At 35.4% G+C, this 22,458-nt stretch overlaps 1 protein-coding gene across 6 annotated transcripts in view; it reads left to right on the top strand.

Moving 5' to 3' along the window:
• trio (trio Rho guanine nucleotide exchange factor) overlaps positions 1-22,458 on the top strand; it is a 668,772-nt gene that overhangs the window by 203,531 nt on the left and 442,783 nt on the right. For all 6 annotated transcript variants that reach the window (XM_072529242.1, XM_072529243.1, XM_072529237.1 and 3 more), the window contains 5 exons: positions 2,127-2,357; positions 10,505-10,638; positions 11,415-11,799; positions 14,940-15,198; positions 20,317-20,530. In XM_072529242.1, coding sequence (XP_072385343.1) covers positions 2,127-2,357; positions 10,505-10,638; positions 11,415-11,799; positions 14,940-15,198; positions 20,317-20,530 — 1,223 coding nt within the window. The remainder of the gene's footprint in view (positions 1-2,126; positions 2,358-10,504; positions 10,639-11,414; positions 11,800-14,939; positions 15,199-20,316; positions 20,531-22,458) is intronic.

Below are 22,458 nucleotides of genomic sequence, written 5' to 3' on the forward strand. Positions count from 1 at the left end.
TAGTTTGCGGATGATATTATTTCTGGCGCTTACTGTTTTCTTGACATCTTCACAGTGATATCGATAAGACAGAGTTTTATCCAGATGTACGCCGAGGTATTTTGGCGTCTCATTGTATTCTAGCATCATAATTATTGCTTAAACGTTTCGACTATATTTAGCTAAGCAATAATTAAGTATTTATATATATATATATATATATATATATATATATATATATATATATATATATATATATATATATATATATAATGTGCATTTTTGCAAATTTCTCAAATAAGTAACGAAGAACATCATCTGAGTTTGTGAAGTGTCATCTGCCATTAGTGCAGAAAATGAAGACTGTTTTATTTCACTTAAACTGTGCTCCCTACACATCTAAAGCATACAGTCTAAGGGTCTCCATAGACGGACTGCTTAGAGCAGTCAGTGCAAACAGCTTCAAGCTGTCGCTGTTGAGCGATCTCCAGTTTCAATACAAAATTGTCATTTGGAATATACGGACCGCTCAAGCAGTTCGTATGCGGTCGCAGCCAAAAATGCAGTTTGAGTGCGGTCGAGTTTCGCAGTGCTGCTGGCATTAAAGAGCTGACCCACACGAACCACTTGGAGCTGTCTGCTCCGACTACTCGCCGCGTCCTCTCTCTTGCACGTTCCGATTCGATCATTCATTCATCGTTGTACCACACTACAAAATACTACCTGCTTTCAAGAAAAATGCAAAATATAACTGATTTGGATGATGATCTGTTTATAAATGAAATTAAATCACAGGAATGTATATGGAATTATCTATGTGAAACATAAAGCGATATAATTGTTAAAAATTGAGCTGAGGATACAAATTATTAAATCTTCCGTACTGCACCCAAGTTCTACGATGTTTTCTACCCCTTTAACGTTTACGTAATAAGAAAATGAGAAGTAGTCTCTTTTCGTCCGAATCCATGTTGCAACTGATTGAATAGGAGCGGTTGTGTTGCAGTCGCACACAACTTCAACCGGATAGCTGGGAGCAGTCATGTTGCAGTCGATTCCAACAGCAATACGACCGCTCTCGTGCAGTTTGCTCTCGACTGCTCTAAGCAGTCCGTGTACGGAGGCCGTAAGAGCTCATTTTGTGTAGTTTTTGAAGTGCCTTTTATCCTTTAGCTTCTTTTACGTGAATAGACAGTGTGGAATCTTTTTTTTGTGTAATAAACTAGTTCTAAAGATGCATCTTTATTAAGCAAGTGTTCAGGCCTCTTCTGACCATGGAGTGTAAGACTAAAGTCTTACATTAAGTACTCATATCTAATCTTAGCCAAGAACTACAGTATTTTCATTAATTCACATGACCTCATTGTCATTTCTTAAAATTCAACTTAACTTTATCAACACAAAACAATTTACGTATCTACGCGTAATACTCAACCAATCGAATGATTGAAAGTTTTTCTCGGGGCTCCCTCTGAACGCCCATATTATGTAAGTCCATTAGAGGACCGATGGGCTTCAACAATATTTTAGTTACTGCAAGTGGTTTCCGTGATAACCGCACGCTTATATCGAGCGTTATGAGATCAGCCCCGAATACCTACAGTGCGAACGCTTAAAGCAAATGTAATTATTGTAGAACTTATTTCGAGTAGGCAGGTATAGTATACCAGGAAAGTAAAATTTGTAACGTGGTTGATTCAGTTCCAGCAAAACTTGCAAGGTTTTCCAATTAATAGTCCTTTCACTTTTTTTCATGAAGGTCCATATGGTCCTAAAGTTATTTTTTGTGGCTTTAAAAAAAATTATTTTTTACCTTTCAGTTCATTGTATAAAATTCGTTAGCACTGTACAAATAAACAAGTAATTTTGTCCCTTGAAGGAAGAAAAAAATTATACGCATATAAATACATAGATACATATCCCGAACGACCCTTGCTTCGCTTCAAATATTGACTAAAAATAATACGGTCAGCCACTATGAAGCTGGTTTATTAAATATTAGTCTTGAAAACAACATTCGCATATTATTCTGTACTTGTCATTTAAATTCCAATTGCTATTTTCTAACCTGATTTAATAAATAAATACTGAATATTTCCGTGTTTGGCTTAGAACGAACGTAGCTAATTTGGTACATTTTGTTACAGAATACTTACACCAACGCCGACAAGCTTCTGGCCGCTGCTGAGGAACTCGCTCATACAGGGGAATGCGATCCCGACGAGATTTATTCAGTAGCCCATGAACTGGAGGCTCACGTGACTTCTTTCGCTGCTAGAGTCGAACAAAGGAGGCGAAGGCTAGATTTAGCAGTACTATTTTACACGCACGAGAAGGATCTTAGCAATTGGGTGGATGATCTCAGGCAGGAGTTGCAAGTAAGAATTTTATCTCTCTATATTTTCCTCTTCCCATAGGTGTTAAAATTTGAAACTCGGTAAATATGTGGTATAGTATGACCAATTATGTACCTATTAGTTTATCATTTAAAATTTAAGAAGTACTAAAGGTATCGTAATAGATTAACATGTTGCTTTTGGGTAAACTTTGTGGTATGACCTCTTTAAGTGGAATATCTTTGTCAATTTCATTAAAAAAATACTGTATACAAGCGAGTTGTTTAACTTGTAGTGTAAGTTGCTTATGTTTGTATCATAAGAATACTTTTGGAACTCATTTTCAATGCAGTTCATCTCTAAAGCTTGCTTAAAAGGTAACTCACCTCTACATAACAGTATAATAAAAAAGTATTTCTGTGGTGTTTCTTCTTACAATGTAGCTACTGTAGCTGCTATAATAAGGTGTACGCTAAAATAGGAGTGAGCTGGTCAAGGAGAGAAAAGTTGCATTGGTAATTAATATTATGTGAAAATATATGCTAAGTTACCAATACAGTTTGTGGTATTTTTTTCTGTTCATCAAATACAATGAAGTGACTAGAATCCAAATTATTAAAATCAAAAACGATGTTATGATCTAAGGACTAAATAGCTGAATATTTGTATATTCATCCTAATATTGAAATATATCATAATACACTCGCGATCATAAAATCCGGGTCACCTTGAAAATCACCGATATTTCATTTTTAACGAGCTTTATCGTAAATAATAATAACACAAATACAAACTAATGCATGTTTCTGGGAATTGTTGTCGGCTTAGCGGTTTCCTTTGTAACAAAGAATTTCAATAGTGCCGATTTCGCGGGAAAGCTCACACTTCCCAAAATGAACAGTACCTGTGACTGCCGCTTGTTTTAAATGTCTCATTTGTGCTTCGACTTTCTGTTCAAACGCAACGAACAAACGTTTATTATTGCCACCATTAGTGTTTATTAGTGCCATTATTAGTGTTTATTATTGTTTATTTTTTACCAAAAATACCCTTGACTGTTGCTGAAACGGCACAAATTGTTGCGCTTGTGAAAAACGGTCACATTCAACGTCAAGTCGCAAGAACTGTTGTCGTAAGCCTTTCTACGGTTCAGCGAGTGCTTCAACGCTTTCAGGAGAAGGGTTTGCTATCCAGACGATCTGGCTCTGGACGAAGAAGAACGACCACGGTACGAGATGACCGTTTTCTTGTGTTTCAGGCTTTACGAAACCGGACCTCAACTTAGATTATGCATCGAAATCGTCTACAGGAAGTACGAAATCGCAATGTTAGCGTTGCAACAGTGAGGAGAAGATTTCGTTCTTTTGAACTATCTTCTCGGGTAATGGCTACAGGACCGCCACTTCGCCTGACGCATCGAGTTGCACGACTAGCTTTTGCTCGACATTGGAGAATTAACGTTTATTATTGCCACCATTAGTGTTTATTAGTGCCATTATTAGTGTTTATTATTGTTTATTTTTTGCCAAAAATACCCTTGACTGTCGCTGAAACGACACAAATTGTTGCGGTTGTGAAAGACGGTCACACTCAACGGCAAGTCGCAAGAACTGTTGGCGTAAGCCTTTCTTCGGTTCAACGAGTGCTTCAACGTTTTCAGGAGAAGGGTTTGCTATCCAGACGACCTGGCTCTGGACGAAGAAGAATGACCACGGTACGAGATGACCGTCACTTCGGCTGGCGCATCGAGTTGCACGACAAGCTTTTGCTCGACAATACGCGCATTGGGGAATTAACGATTGGAGCAGAGTTATTCTCAGATGAATCCAGTTTCGGCCTAACTGGATCCGATGGACGTGTAAGAGTATGGAGGAGAATCGGTGAATGATTTTCACAAGCTTGCATTGCTCCAAGAATGCCATTTGGTGGAGGCTCGGTCATGGCTTGGGGAGGTGTATCTTCCGATTTCCGCACAGAATTACCCTTCATCAAAAATGGGTCCTTAACTGCACGAAGGGACATTACGGAGATTCTGGAAAAACAAGTTATGCGTACCATGACAAGGCTTGGAGAAAACACACGGTTTTTATGCAAAACAACGCTCGAACGCACGTTGCCACGATCAGTATGCAATACTTGGACGAGGTTGGAATTACGAGGTTACCCTTACCTCAGGTCTCCGGACCTGAATCCTATCGAACATATCTGGGACGATTTGAAAAAACGTATTCAACCCCTAACATCTCCTCCTAACAACGGACAGGAGCTTAAGGATCTGTTAGTGAGAGAGTGGAATAACATACCACAACTCTCGTAATCCAGAGAAAAATTGAGAGTACGCCCCGTCGTCTGCAAGAGGTCATTAGAACAAGTGGAGGCAATACACGATATTAGTCATTGAAATTTCACTGACATTTTACCACGTTCTGTATTTTCCATTTTTTTCGTATGCCTGTTTTATCAACAATTTGGTTTGTTTTCTGCTTTTTCAATAAAAACAATAAAAAACCGTTTTTTTTTTCAAAACAAACATTGATGACAAATAAAAAATACGTTAGCCTAAAAAAAAGGTTATTACTGCACCAGAGGCAAAAATATTCCAGAAACTTGAAATTTTCAAGGTGACCCGGATTTTATGATCGCGAGTGTATATGCATTTATTTAATAGGTAAAATAGTTTGCAAAGGCAGTCAAATATATTGTCTAATTTTTAACAAAAGTTTCTTGTTAAAAATTAAAAAATATTAGATGCAAGGAAACGGTGTGCCTTTTTGAAGGCACACTTACTGCTGTACAATATAAAAATGAGGCACTTTCAAAGGCACAATGAGCTCATTCATAAATCAACTTGATAATGAGAAATTTCAAAATGGGTACCTATTATTAATTATGGTTTAACAACACACAACCAGAGAAACTATTCAATAACTTTTTATGACAGAGTAACTAGCAGAATCTGTAGTAAATTGCTTCAGTTTGTTCCTCCAAAGGCTACTATACATTATTTGAATTCGAAGTAATTCAAGTAAGTTCATTCTCTTAGTGCTTCAGATCATTTTATTGCAGTTACCTCCATATTTTTCTTCCTGAACCCTCTTTACAGTCAACACTTTACCACCATACACGAATGCAAAGCTCACCACAGTCTTTCCTTTTAGCCCTCACCGAATTTTCGACCCGCTCATTCGGGCTTCCAATTAAACCAACCAGTCTGTTTCCTGTAAGCAATTTCTCGATCTATTGTCTTATTTTCCGTTATGTAAGTGCCTAGGTATTTCAATTCTCCTACTCGTCCTGGTTTTTCGCCAAGCAGTTCGATGTCCCCAACCATTGCCGTTCCTCCCAACTACATATACTCCGTTTTCGACCTGCTAACTTGAACTACTCCCTCTTCAATAGCCCTTCTCCAACCCTCCAACATTTCTTCGCTCTTATCCACTAACATGATATCTGCAAAGAACATTGACCAAGGATCCCCCTCTCTTACCTTCTCTGTCAGTACATCCATAACAAGATTAAATAGGTAGGGACTCAGTGAAGAGATTTGATGCAAATCAACCGTCACTGCAAAACTTTCGGTCAATCCGACAAAAGTCCTTTCTTTGGTGTACGTTCCCCCCATACATATCTTTCTCGAGCCTTACGTATCTCTCAGGAACCTGTTTCTCTCTGATACATCTATATATCTCTTGTCTAGGAACTGTGTCGTATGACTTTTCACCAATCATTTCTTCTCGTCGTATTTCTTTATCGTATATTGACGTTTAGTAACACCTATATACTATTATAACTCCAGGTATGTTGTGTGTATATTATACATATCTTAGACAGTTTGTAGTTTATTCCAAAGTTATATCCCTTAGCAATCAAGGTGCATGTACTTTATTCTACAATAATTAGGATAAATGCATCTTATATATCTGCAATTTACTTATTGCACCCATCCTTTAAATCCTACAATTACGAATATATTCCACTCCGTTGACCTATATAATTTATCAGACGACAGGACGAAGTATCTGAGTGAATTCCTTAGTAATTGATATCTCTTCTTAAAGTAAGTAATTAATCAAATCTGTAGGTAGCGTAATTGTACGCCGGATTTGTGTTTTGCGATTATGAATATCGATTAAAGTATTATCTACGTATATATCCTTCCGTTGTGCCATTTTAAGGAGTTAAATGGGTTATACTGTTATACTAACGTTTCAAAGAGATTTGAACAAAATAAATTCTTGTCAGCATTATAATATTATATTGTTAATTTATTACAATGTTGTTAAAGTGAATTCGAATTGAAAAAGGTATTGTATATAATAAACAACTCACGTTGATATTCGTCAACTTCAACAAAGCTTTTGATACCATGAAATTACCGACAATATTGAAAGCATTAGAACAAAGTCGAGAAGATTATAGACACGCCAAGTGGATAAGCATTTAAACAACAACGCTTACCGACAATATTGAAAGCATTAGAACAAAGTCGAGAAGATTATAGACACGCCAAGTGGATAAGCATTTAAACAACAACGCAACAGCATCTGTTAAACTCAATGACTTTACTTGAGTCGTTTATGTTTTGCATGATATTGTTATTACAGCTGACAGTTTAAATGAACCTTACACAATTATGGAAGAACTAAAACAGATAATAGAACAAATTGGCCTGAACATAAACTTAAAAATAAAAACAAAATAAATGATTAATTTAGTTCCAAGTGATGTTATGGCCTTGTAGGTTTGGAATGAGTGACAGTTGGTAAGATGAGACATATTCTAGAAGAAACACTACAGGTTTGCTTAAAGAAAAAAGTTTACAACCAATGTATACACTGTCGATAAATATTAAGAGTAACCCAAAGAGCAATGGAAAGAGCAATACTGGGAATAACACGACGAGATATAATACCAAACAGGATACTCAGAGACTGGACTAAAACAACAGGTGTATTAGAAAAGATTGCACAAGCCAAATGGAGATGGACTGGCCATATAGCACGTTTAATTGATAATAGGTGGAAAAAAAACTCATAGAATGGTGACAAAGGGAAACAAGAAACACCGAGGTATGGAAGGAATTCACCAGGAAGATGGATGAACGCCTTATGAGAAACAGTAGGAAATTGGATGCAGAAATCACAAGATAGATAACGGTGGAAGAGGATGGAGAAAACCTATGTGAAATGGTGATGATAATGACGAAAAGTGAATTATCTCCTAGTAACTGAATGTTGAAATAACAAGCAGTTCGTAAATTAATGGTTACATACACTTATAGTTATTAACTTAATTGAAAGATTGGAAAATATTAGTATTTTTGAAATGTGTAAATTTTTTTTAATTCCTATGGAAAGCTACTGGAAAGTTCTTCGAAAAAACACATATAAAAGGACTTTCTAAGTTTCTTAACTATTAAAAAAAATTGTATTTTTCAACCAATGGGATCCCTCTTTAGTAGTGGCACTTTATAAACTTGACCATAGCTCTGACCATGGCTTTGTAAGCCGAAAGTGCTCAACTAGGAATTAAAAAATTTTTACACACTTTAAATGTGTACAAAACACATCAGTCTTGTTTAATTATTAATTCAATGTTTTCTATTTATTATGTTGATTTCATTGTCTTTGAATGTTTAAGACCCATGTTGACATAAAACCGTAGATAGGTTTCATCCGTTCCACTCAGTCCGATATCTATATTTTGGTTGTTTCTTTCTATACCAATGAAGGTTCTGGGCCTAATAATGTTTGTTTTGCCCCTCCTCTGGCAATTAGGTATGCTTTTTCGTTCACTTCAATACCAGTGTGTCCAGATACCCACCGTAAACTTAATTTATTTCTTTTTCCGATACAAATCAGATTTTCAGTTCCAAACTAATTTGTAGTTAAGGATTCGATTTCATTCCAGTACGTCTAATATACCGCGTGGCTATCCGATATTATTTTTATAGATCTGTTCCTGCAGTTTCTCTTTATTAGTTCCTGAAGGCACATCTCTTTAACATAAGTTTCTGCTTGGTAGATAATGGTGTAGTTACCTAAGCTTTCACTAAGGCTTAGCCTTGGTTGTTCTAAGTATACTCCAGTTCCAAATCCTTGATTGGTTTTAGAGTCGTCTGTATATCAGCATTGATCTCTCATTATATTTGTTTTTTTCGGTTCGTATTCGTCCCTTCCTGAAAAGATGACGGTAAACTGCTTCTCGAAATTATATTTAGTTGCATTGCATCTAGTAGGTACCATTTTCAACTCTGGATGATTTTTTTATTATCTCTCCAAATTTGGTTGGTCCTAGTATCCTTTCGCCCTGCTTTCTAGCGTATTATCTGCCTTCTGTTTGCTCATACCTTCACCTCCTTCTCCATCCATATATGTAATGGAGGAACATCAAGTATGACCTCCATGGGGGCAGTTGAGGTATTCGACATCGCTCCTGTTTAATATTATCATAGGAATTTTGTAAAAGTGAAATGGTTATCTTAATGTTTATGATTTATCCGTTGAAAGGATCCTAATGCATAATAACTTGGTTTGTATGGGAATATATGCTGTATGTGTTGGAAACCTTTTCCACTTTGGATCTGGTCCCAGATATACATGTTCTTCGTATAGTATATCCCTGGTTGGTCGCAAATAATGAGATCTTTACCAAAATTTCCTCGAAACTGATGACAAAGAAATTCTAGCCAGCTTATTAATAGTTTAAATGAAGCAATACAGCAAATGTGGGCTTTAGAAGACCTAAACTTTCAAGCATCAAGTTTGAAGGCGTGACCTCTACTAAAAAAACTTGGAGATTGAAAATCCTTCCAATAATAAAAAGCTAAGTTCAAGAACACCTAAAAATAACTCGTGGAAATATAAACGAAATTTAAAAATTTTAAAGTCAGCATTGATAAAAAACATCACTCTCTTCCTTTCAAAAGGGAAGAAATCTCCTGAAAAAATCTGGCTAGCGCTAGACGAACATTAGTCGGTTCAAGAAATTTCCTCAAAAGATTAAATGTTCAAAGGTAATAGTTAAACAACAACCGGGTAAGCCAACAGACTGTCCAATAACTTTTCGTACAACTGCTATCTTGTACTTATTCGAGAATGAAGATTTCATAAAACACCTCCAAAACCGAAGTAATCTCTTTGCACTTAAGGCCAAGTTATCTCCAAACAATTTTCAGCAAGTCAAAAAAATTTTTTCTTTCAAAAATTGCTACGACCGCTTGTGCAACCTTGAAGTAGGTAGAGATGAGGGAACAGCGGAGCGCTTCAAGCGATTAATCTGGCCATTCAAGCGGGCCGGGTGACATCAGCTGTTTACTTTAATGGTCTTTTCTGGAAACCACGTTTTTTTACATATGTCAACAGCCAAAATCGAACCCCTTGGTCACATCGTGTGGAACAGCGAAAGATATGGGTTGCTGCAATTAATTCTACAAGGAAAAGTAGGAGGAAAACGAGAATCGGGAAGGCGAAGGATTTCTTAGCTGAAAAATCTACGTACGTGGTTCCACACAACAACCACAAATATTTTCAGAGCAGCATTGTGCAAAATACAGATTGCCATGATGGTCGCCAATATCCGAAACGGATAGGCACTACAAGAAGAAGATCATTCATATTTCAAAACTATTGCACTTATCAAGATTTCAAGATGAACCAAACGGAATTTTACTCTTTAGATGTCTCTCTATGGTCGGTACGACAACCAAAAATATTCATTGTTATTTAAAAAAGTTATAATAAAATTGCAAAAAAAGGCCGAAAAATTCAAATGTGCGCCATTTTCTTTTTTTTTTTTCGGTGAAAATGTTTCATTATAGAACCGACCATATAATTCGATACAGAAAATGAAACCATTTTGTTTTTTGCTTTCGGATGATTCGTTTCCCAGAATTGATGACACCCGCCAACAAATTGGGCGAGTTTCGGCAACCATTTTCAGAGCTGCCATTTAAAAAAAAAGAAAAAAAAATGTTTTCCAAGTAGTTTAATGTATATACTTTCATCTGTAAAAAGTTTGATTTTCAAATATCTTCTATCAAAAAAAAAAAAAATTATTAAAAGAAACGTTTTTGTTTTTTTTTGTGAATCCTGGCCTTAAATAACAAACTGTCTCAAAGAACACTTAACCTCTTACACACGATCCACATTTTTATAATCTAACGTAAAGTTATTTTTTCGCTTTTACAGAATGATGAAAGCGTGGCTGAAAGCCTAGAAGCAACAGAGCGGCTCCTGGAACAAACTGCCCAGCATCGCGAACAAAGCCTTGACGCTTGTGCATCGACAATTGCACAAGGGGAGGCACTACTTCAAGAACTGCGGTAAGAATAAATATTTTTTAATTATATCAGTTTTATATATATATATATATATATATATATATATATATATATATATATATATATATATATATATATATATTAATTATATCATATATATCAGAAAAAAAAAAATTGGAATATCTCGGACATATTACACGTGGAGAGAAATACACCTTGCTCCAACTGATCATGCAGGGAAAGATCCAAGGAAAGAGAAGCATAGGGAGGCTTAGAATGTCATGGCTGCGCAACCTGAGAGAGTGGTACGAATGTACATCAAATGAACTTTTCAGAGCAGCCGTCTCAAAAGTTCGAATAGCTATGATGATTGAGATGGCACTTGAAGAAGAATTATATCAGTATATTGGACAAATTTCTTTATATTTTATTTTAGAATCTTTTGAAAACAATTTCCAAAATGGAAATCAAAACGTCGAAATAAAATAAAAAATATAATGTTCATTACAATTCATTGTAATTTAATCACATCTAAAAAATAGTAGTTTCATAACATTTAGGTCTGCAGGTTCAAATTTTGCCATAAGAAAGTTAACAATAGTTGTTAGAATTTCTTACATAATCTTTATAAAATTACTGTGTGTTTGCTCTCAAAAAAATGTACATATTTTTTAAATCAATCCTAAAAATTACATCTTTTCAAAACACTCTAGAACTCAATCTGTAATTTTAAATTTATTTTTTTAAATATTTTATAGCTAACAATTCTCGTTAAGATTTTTTACACTTTTCATACTTATTTTTTATATATTTTATAGGTCCATCGCGGAAATGGACACAACTGGTTCAGTAGCTGCAATAGAATCTGCTCTGGACCGATTAGCGAAACAAAGAAACGATCTCGAAGAATTGTGGGCTGCCAGAAAACTCCGTTTAGATCTGTGCCTGAGATTGCGGTTGTTCGAAAGGGACGCCTTGGAAGTATCCTCCCAGCTGGAGATGTGGTCTGAGGAATTACAACATAGCGAATTAACCAGAGATATTCCGAAGGCTGAGCAGTTTTTAAGATTGCACAACGAAAGTGTTAGTCAGATGCAAAATACGACTTATCAAGTACTACAACAAGGACAAGATCTGGTGCAGGTCTTTGAGAATTCGGGGATTTGTGTGATGGCAGATGCTCAGTATAATGCTCAGACAAGGGTAAGCATAACTATAAAAGTTAAAAAATAATATATTCCATTATATATTTGAATAAAATTCATCTGCACATTTAACAAATTGCTTTGCATAAATCATTTACCCTCAAATCTAAAATGAATTCGTTGGAAAATAATCATAATGAATGTGAATATATATGCTATGCTTCTTAAACAATAATCTCTTGCTTAACTAGAACTGGTTCGGGAAGCTACACGTTTACTTCATTTTTATTAACCTACATATGTTTTCAATTTATATTAAGTCAGGAGAAGCTGCTGCCTATCGAATGGTTGCAATATTGTCATCATTTAACCAAGTTCTTGTATATCTGCAATCATAGTGTCGATCGTTGTCTTGTTTTAATTGCTAACCCTTAAAATACAAGATATGGTCTATTTCGACAAGCTGTTGCATTAATACTACCAAAGTGCATTATTTACCATACCATTAGTTGCTCCTCTGATACCTCGGACCAGATCATTTCTATTTGACTGCACTATGCTTTTAGCGTCTAACAGCTATATGCACAATAACGTCTCAGTCTAGCTTGAAATACGCTTCATTCAGAATAAGGATATTTTCAACATTGTATCGAAATTCTTCATACACTTAGAGTCTTCTATTAATTAGTTCGTTATTATCAGTTGGCATCTTCTAAGTTTTCTTGCTTTATGACTAGCTTAAACATCTATGAACTGTATCATCCGCAATAGCAATTTACTCTTTTTTTATAAACCGTTTTGCTTACTTTCAATAACCTATTAGTGTAACGTAGTTTTCCATTTCCAAGGATTATCCATTTTGCATGGTATTTCAGAAATAACACACTTCTTATTAGCTGTGTCCCTTTCTTATTAATTTTTCAGAGGCCCTCAAATTTTAACAAAATAATGACATATCATGACTGACACAATTAGCTATCTCTTGACCAAAGTTAATTATGATATAGGTTGTATTGAAAAATCCATATACACATTTCAACATGATAAAATGAGACAGAAGTAAATTCCACATACGGTCTAGACTCTAGACCTATTATAGCTTAATGGCAAAGTGTGTAGTCAGCTTGAGGGCTCAGAGATCCGGTGGATTCACTCCGGTGTGAGTAGTTAAGTAGGTTCCTGCTCTATTTAGAAATTTTTTACACACAACAATATAAAATCTTAGTGGATTTGCAGCTTTTAATTGGAATTAGTGCCGCGAGGGGTGGAAATACGGTTACACTTATTGCTATCTACCGAAAGGCGCCAAGGCGTTAGAAAATCGAAACAGACACACATACCATGTCAAATTGCATACAACAAACAATGTATAACTAATGAATAAGTAATAATTTAGTCAAGTCTCTTTTATATACGCTATATTAAAAAGATTCAGCTGGATTGAAGAAACCCCACTTAGTCACACTCTTCAAATCGAAAATATCACCAACAGAGTTAAAAAATTTCCAGTCTCTACACTTTACACCCAGATTTTTAACCTGATGCAGTATATCGAGAGTGCATTTAAGAAACGAATGGTCACCGTAGCTGTCTTCATAAACCTCTCTACAGCGTATGACACGGTCAACTATCGCAAACTACTTGCCAAGATACACCAATAAATACTTCAACCTTTTAAAAATAATCAAGCTTAATGTGCAAACACTAAATGATATATTTATGGGAATGACACGTCTGCTTGAAGCCAAACGACAACATATGATGAGTAAAAATGAACCTGAATACGAATAATGGCATACAGGGCGGAAACGAGATCTGATACATCCAAAACAAAAAGGATGCTAGAGACAACAGAAATGTGAATACTAAGTAGACTCACGGGAAATATGCTTAAGGACCGAAAAAGTAATGACGAATACATAACAAATGCAAAGTGGAAAATATAGGCAACTGGATACTAAATAGGAAGAGAGACTGGAACAATCATATAAGCAGAATGACAGACGATATGGTAGTGGAGGTATAAAGAGACAACTCGCCGTCGTGTAGAAGTGTGGGCCGACTACGGAAAAGATGAAATGAAAATATAACATGAATGCACAATTCAAGGAAACAGAAACAGGCAGAATTGACTAATAAGAAGGTAGAAAAGGAACAAGAAGAAGACGAAATGAATAAATTAGAGATTCTCGAACAGTTGTCCAACTATTATGTCCTGATAACCATATTGAGGCATTCTGACAAAACACAAACGTGTGTGTTTCACCTGCGTAACAAACATGCCAGTATAGCTGAATGTAGCGTGGCGTGGATTTATACTGGAACACGGCAACTATCTGATACCTGGGTGTTAAATTAGATAGGACATTCTCCCTCAAGCAACATTGTCTTGTGTTAACGAATAAAGTAATTGCCTATCATCCTCAAGCTGATAGGCCCAACCTAGGGAGCGCTGCCACCAATATTGGGAACATCAGCCTTGTCATTTTCTTTTACGGTGGCTGAGTATGCTGCTCCAGTATGTGGGCTCTCGTTCCATGCCAAGCACATTGTCGTCATTCTCAACGAGACCATGGCTGTTTGAAACCTATCCCGATCCAGTCTCTATACACACTAGCTGACATAGCACCACCAGATGTAAGAGAGAGTGTGGCAGCTGAAATGAAAAGGACGAAGGAGACAGCCTATCTATAATTACAGTTTTACTGTGCCTGGCTACAAATCAATGCAACTTTATTCACTAAATGTAACACTTCAGGACAGAAGACGGATTTTTCTGTAGAGAGAGTGTACCAGACAACATTTACCTGTAGCCTAGTAAGTCACGCGCATCTGGATACGCGTTACGTTAGTTACGTTACACCAATTGGTGAACTCTCAACAGGCTGAAGGGTGTGTCAAATTGCATGAGCATTAAGGAGTTAAGTGGAGCTATGCTGTGGATGGTCGTTATGACTGTCAGATCCAGATTAGACTATCTATGTGTTTATTCAGATAATATATGTACTATGTGTGTACTTATAAGATCTGTTTGCTAAAAGTACTGTCAAGTAAATTGTACAATTCTGGTGTATAATAGTTATATGGAACAAAGAGATTATAGAAATCAAGCCTTTAAACTAGCTCCCTTTAAGACGTGTTGTGAAATTATCGTGTTTTTATATATTTTATTACATACCCGAATTTTTGTTATTGCAGGTTCAAGTTTTACTCGAATTTCTTCACGATAGAGAAATGGATCTGGAAGAACTAGCTGAAATGAAGCGCCTTAAACTGGAACAATGCATCCAACTCGGCCAGTTCCAAAACGACGCTAACCAAGTCATTAGTTGGATAAGAAACGGAGAATCAATGTTAATGGCCAGTTTTACCATACCTAATAGTTTATCGGACGCAGAACTTTTGAAAAAGGAACACGAACAATTTCAAGTAGCCATCGAAAAAACACACACGTCAGGTGAGAAACAGTTTAATATTATACAGTTTTTAGGTTTAATTATGCTCTTTAATTATATCTTCTGAGGCGTATTTTCGTTTTTTTTTACTTTCGGTCTCAGGATAATCGACTCAGAATACTCCTTTATTATCAAGGCTATCAAACGGCATATATGGAAAGTACACACAACCAAACTTATATGGAATCACCATGTATTTCAAACCACTATTTATTTCTTTTGAAAAAACTTGTTATTGTTGCGAAGATCGAAGATAAAGGTTTTTATTGAAAATAAACAAACCAATAAAAAATCGATAACACAGCTCGGCACGGTATAGATTGTTTTAGTTGTAAATTGAACGAAAATAAATAAACTAACTTTCGCTTTCAAAAATTAAAATATGTCTCATGCTAGATATCAGGAGTTAGAAACTAACTAGTTATAAACTCGCCAAAAAGTAACAACGGCTTTCCACGATCGTTTTATTGTAAAAGTAGCTAGAAGAGACCCAACAATTTCTCACCCGCAACTCCAAACGCAGCTTAGGAAGGTACAGATGTAAGTATTTCAGTTAAAACAATCAGAAGAAGACTTCGTGCCCAAGGACTATACAGCAGGAGACAGTTACGGGTTCCCGAGCTAACCAGGCAACACAAGACTGATCGCCTAAATTGGTGTCTTCAATACCAAAACTGGAACATTGGAAATTGGTAAAATGTGCTATTTTCAGACGAAACCAGGATTTGTGTAAAATCGTATGACCGATGAATTCGTGAACTTAAAGGTCGAGAAAGACAAGCAAAAATGGAAACAGCTATTTCTGTTCAAAGATATAAAGGAGGAAGTGTAATGTTCTGGGGAAGTAATATGGTCGGTGAAAAAACTCTTAATTTCCATTCAACCAACTTTAATAGCTCGCAGCTATGTTGATTTGATTCTAGAACCTGTAATTAGACTCTGAAAAAGTGCAATGGGAAAAAATTAATTTTCATGCATCATAATGCACCTCCACAGGCCAGCAGTTATTACAGACTTCCTTGAAGCAGAAGATATCACTATTCTGTAGTGGTCTGCTTGCTCACCCGACCTTAACCCTATAGAGCACATATGAGATATGCTTAAAAAAAGAAGTATACCTTGCCAGGATAATCCACAAAATACCGTACAGCTAGTATAAGCTGCTTTTGAAGAAAGGAAACAACCTGCCCCAATAAAATATTGACAATTTCTTTAGGAGCATGCTCACGCGAATTGGAGATTGCAAAAGGCCTAGCATAGGCCATATAAGCCTATGATTATACATCATTCCTTGTACATTGAAATTTTGTCTCCTTGAACATTGAATTTATGGATTTCTTTAATTTTTATGTATTGGTGATATTTTATGGTTATTGGTGGTGTATTGGTTTATGTATTGGTGATTTTTATGTATTGGTATGTATTCTTTGACTTCGTAGGTTGGCTTTTTAAATTCACTTAAAATAATACGAAATATCAGATGATTCCGTATAAGTTGGGTTTTGTGTACATAAATGCTCTGAAACAGCTTAAAAAAATAAAAAAAGGACACAGTTAAGGGGAAACGTTATGTACGGGGAGCTATAATAGTTTTACATTCGACATTTATAGTTGACAAGGCAGTCGAAGATCCTTACTAACTATAAGATTATTATTAGTTTGACAATATCTGACACTTGTTTGATATTTTGGGGTATATATTTAACTGTCTGGTGATCATACACGTTTAAAAAACCCATTTATAGATTTAATATTCAGAAAATAAATACCGAGAATCGTGGTTACTGTATAAGGTTTAAAAAAGAAATTTTTAGAAACAAGACTTCAGAAAAATTGGTTCTAGAAATATTAATGGTAAAAAATCTTAAAATGCAAAACAACTTATAAAGAAATATAAAAAAAATATTTTGGAAGCTTCTGAAGGAAAAGTTAAAGCATCTTAGATCAGGTTATTATTATAGATTATAAGTCCAAATATTTGATGTTTTCAATTTCTTTATTGTACATGAGTTTACGTCATATCTATCTGAATAATTTACATGTTGGTCAAAAAATAAGACTGTTCCTACGAATATGATGTTGTTCCTACTCTTGTCCAAAATAATGAAAATAAAAAAAGATAATTTTTATAAATATATACGAGCCCTAACAACTAAATGTTCGGACAAACGAAAATTTATTGAACACGTTCATCTTTACAACTTCGCTTATTAAACCAAAGAAGAACATGAACAACACTTAACTCTACCATTAATAACAAAATATTGAAATGTTCTGTCTCTATAAACTTCGAATTGCAGCGTTGGCAGCAAAATAAACGAAAATGTTGCATAACATCGTGACAACTAAATGTTCGTTTTAAACTAAAACGGACAATTCAAAAAATTACTACTTTACTATAGGGTTACATCGCCATAAACCTTTACAACCGCGGCAATTTTATCTGACATTTTTCGTACTGAGGATTTATACAAGTCAGGGTCGGAACTATCCCATAATTCACCTAATTTACTCTTCAAATCGGCGACGGTTCTCTGGGGATCATTACGCAATTTCTGTTTCATCTTATGCCACAATGTCTTAATAATATTAAGGTTCGAAAACCATGAGAGGACTTTAATGTTATTGTCTCAAAACCATTTTTTAGTTGTTTTAGCTGTCTAGTATGCAGCACCGCTCTGCTGGAATATAATTCAAGTCCTGGTAGAGATCGTGAGCACTTGGTACAAGGCTATTGTTCAAAATGTCTTGATGCTTTGATGCGTTAATTGTGCCTTCCACAACCTCATACCTTTCTAGACCTGCTGATGACATGCAGCCCCAAATCATAATTTCTTTGGGAAACTTCACAGTACATTTGAGGCAATCTTTATGGAATGAAATGAAAAAGACAGTCAAGATTTGATTTCACGTACAAAGTGTCTATGTATCTGTTTATACGTATTTCGCCCTAATAGGGCTCATCAGAACAGATATTCATAGGTTTTCTCAACGTGAAAAATAAATCTTTTCTGTCTTTAAGAAACAACACTAAAATGGCTTCGAAATGGACGCAATAGCGACATCTGATAATAAATCCGTAAAATAGTTTCGAAACACAATTCAGATTTGTGCTTTAATCTGAGCCTTCTAAAAATTGCAAGGCAAAACAGACGTTGATAAAGATGTTAATAGAGACATGGGGAATCTAAAATTTGCATTCCACTAAAATTCGCTAAGGATTTCTGCTTAGTTGAAGAGACATGTCGTGGAATGCAAATTTTAGATTCCCCATGTCTCTATTATCAACGTCTGTTTTGCCTTGCAATTTTTAGAAGGCGCAGATTAAGGCAGAAATCTGGATTGTGTTTCGAAACTATTTTACGGCTTTATGGAATGCTTCATTTTGACTTCTGATAACCCCTTTTTAAAAGACTCCCACGTAAACATCAAATTTCGATTCATCACTTAATATTATTCTAATCTGGTCCCGAGTCAGATTCAGTGACGAATAAAATTTGATAAACTAGTTCGTCGAGTAAATCGAAAACTAGTTATTAGAAGTAAAAATGAAGCATTCCATAAAGATTGCCTCAAAAGAACTGTGAAGTTTCCCAAAGAAATTATGGGGAAATTATATATTATTTTGGGGGTGCGTGTCATCAGCTGGTCTAGGAAGATATGAGGTGGTGGAATGCACAATTAACGCCTCAATTAAAATATCAAGAAATTTTGAAAAATAGTCTTGTACCTTGTTCACGATCTCTACCCGGACTTGGATTTTATATTCTAGCTGGACGGTGCTGCATTCCATACAGCTAAAACAACTATGAACTGGTTTGAAGACAATAACATTAAAAAGCTCTCATGGCCTTCTAACAGTCCAGATCTTAATTTTATTGAGACATTTTGGCATAAGATAAAACAGAATTTGCGTAATGACCCAGAGACCCGTCGCCGATTTGAAGAGTAAATTAGATGAATTATGGGATAGTTTCGACCCTGACTGGTGTAAATTCTTAGTACAAACAATGCTATCGCCGCGGCTGTAAAGGCGCGTGGCAATGTATACCCATATTAAAGTAGTAATTTCTTGAATTGTCCGAACATTTAGTTGTCATGATGTTATGCAAAATTTTCGTTTATTTTGCCGCCAACGCTGCAATTCAAAGTTTATAGAGACAGAACCATTTCAATATTTTGTTATTAGTTTAATGTATTGTTGATCTTTTTTGGTTTAATAAGCAAAGTGATGAAGATGAACGTTTTCAATAAATTTTCGTTTGTCCGAGCATTTAGTTGTTAGGACTCGTAAGTACTTACCTACTAAGACTTTATCAAGGGGTTACGAATTTCTCATGAAGATCAAATCATTTTCTGTGCGCACTTTACACGTGGACTGTGTATAAAGGAGGTTGCGCGCTGCTCGCTCGTAGGGTAAAAGTTGCGATAACTTTTTGATCAATCAATTTGGAAAGCTGAAACTTTCTATAAAACTTCTTTATATATTAAATTTTAATGTAGAATTGGTTAAAAAAGGAGATTCAAAATTTTATACGCCGGCACTTTTCTTATGTAAAAGTGGTTTCAGTTAAATTGGTCCAAACGTTGCAGTAACATGAGAAGTAGATTTGGTCATGCTGGTCAAAAGTTCTCGGTGTCCCAAGACCCAGAAATCAATTGTTTCTCAATTATAGAGCTTCAAAGAGTTTGTTTTTATTCCATTTTTCATAATCATGAATTTGTAAACTTATTGTCTCACACATTCAATATACGGCAGCTGCTCAGTAAATACGAATATGGGATTTTTTTGTTACAGTTAAACTAAAACATTTCCATAAAATGTAATAAAACAATAATTCATCTTGGTCGAACGTAAAAAAATCAGAGTTATTTGCTAACTTTTTAAATCATTATTACGAGTGCAAAAAACAAATGAAATTTTTGGTCGATATTGTTTTGGTTTGTCTAATAAAAAGGTAGATACACGCTATAGTTTGTATATATTTACATTTACTGGGAAAACAATTTTTTTGTTTATGTTTATCTACAAGTCGTGAAATTGTTTATTTTATTATTGTAATAATGCAACCGTTATCGCAATCAAAACTTCCTTAACTGATAACGAATTCGTTTTTCAGCTGTTCAAGTGAAACATCGTGCAGATACGCTGATTAACGCGAACCACTACGACCCCCAAAGTATCAAAGACATTTCCGAAGAAGTTACCAAACGATGGCAACAACTTGTTACTTGCGCGGAAGAGAGGCATAAGTTGGTGACGGCTAGTTTGAATTTTTACAAGACCGCCGAGCAGGTCTGTTCTGTCCTTGACAGTTTGGAAAGGGAATATAGGTATGTATTTTAATATTGAAATAAATTTATATGATGTAATAAACATATCTGAAATGTCATTCTTTCTTGTATGTTATGTACGTATACATACAACCAAGAATATTAAAAAATTTGATACCTATGAATCCAGGAAATAATATATTTGACTTTACTGATTTCATTATTATCCTCAGCTTCTTACGTGACCGATCTTATTTTAGTATTTTCTAAAACGTAATTCTCAAAAAAAAACGTGCGTTAAAAACATACGCTTCTACGTTTTTGAATAGCTTTGACAATTTTTAGTGAAATTTTTTTAAATGAATAAATTCTTTAGTTTGTATACTTTATTTGGGCATACATTTAATGATAATGATGATTGTTAAATCTCTGATGCAATCTCCAAATATGGTCAGTGACATTTGAAGTGTTACACCCAGAAGAAATAATTTCTTGAACTTAATTTTTTGGCAACAGACTGACTATATGAAAGCATGCTATGATAACAATATCAACGTTTTATCTTTTATTCTTTTTGTTACAATAAAGTTTTATCTTTAAATTTTTTGTGAACAGACCGATTTATAATGATCGGCTGGTACAGACATTTTTAGTTATTATTCCTTAGTCTAAAATTGTATTCAGTGTAAGAAAATGGGGTAGAATTGTTGCCTATAGACAAAGGTAGAGGAACACGAAGAAGACTAACTGGTCAACCAAGGCTTACCACAGAGCGTCAAGATAGGCGCTTTAGACTACTGGCTCTATGAGACCGTTTTGCTACTACGCGTCAAATTGCGGACCAATGGTTGGAATAGAAGGTAGACCTGATACTATGCCTACACTATACCGTCGCATTCGAGTCTTTGGACTAGTTTCATTCCGTCCACTACTAGTGCTTCCTTTAACTGCGGGCCACTGTCATCAATATTTGAATTGGCGGCAGTATTGGGTGGCAGATAATGTAGCATTCGGCTATGAATCGCGATTTTGTTTAGGAATGCTTATGGTCGTAGGATGGTAAGACGCCGCCGCCGTGGAGAGCGACGAGATATCGGGTTTGCTGTTGAGAGGCATGTACACTGTACACAGGACAGTTGGAGTAATGGTTTGAGGGGCTGTTGCCTATGATAGTTAATCACCAATTGTGTTTATACGAGGTAGTATGATAGCTGCGCGTTATGTTGATGACATCTTACAAACCACGTTACTCCCTTATCTAGACGGTCGTTGACAGGTCCTTTTTCAGCAAGATGCTGGCGTTAATGTTTTGCCGTGGCCACCCCGTTGACCGCATTTAAATCCTATCGAACATATGTATGGAAAGGAGACTGTCTATATATTTTGCACCATCCTCCACAGACTCTGACACAGTTAATCCATGAAGTTCAAGTTTCTTGGAACGAGGTGGCCACAAGCAGATCTCGATCATCTCATTTTATCTCACTTTGTGTTTAGTAACAAAGAGGCTTGGTTTAGTCAAATAATAAAGATGAGTGCCATTAAACGACAATTTTTGTTATTATTTTTTTTATGTAGTAACAAATTGTTTATTTACTTCATCTAATTTATAACTGTTTGTTTTATGGAGTTGATTGATTTTTGCAGTGATCGTCTCGTATGTGAATACTGAAAATAGAAAATGTATCAATACCATAGAATAAGAAGGAATAAACTTGACACCTTTAATCTTTTTAGCACAAGTTCAGTTTGGCATCAAGCGTCGTGTCGGTACAAGAGAGACGTTATTTGCCATCCAGGTTCTCTTAAAGAGATGTCGAGATATAAATTTTAATGTATACACCTGCTTTGTCGACTACGAGAAAGCATTTTACACTGTTAAACACAGTTTGAGTTAATTGCTATTTTGAATGACAATTGGTCTAGATGAACGGGACATTCGGATATTAGCCGGTTTGTACTGGAAACAGATAGCTGACATTAGAATT

The sequence above is a fragment of the Diabrotica undecimpunctata genome, chromosome 4 (assembly GCF_040954645.1).
Source record: "Diabrotica undecimpunctata isolate CICGRU chromosome 4, icDiaUnde3, whole genome shotgun sequence".
NCBI classification, from domain to species: Eukaryota; Metazoa; Arthropoda; class Insecta; order Coleoptera; family Chrysomelidae; genus Diabrotica; species Diabrotica undecimpunctata.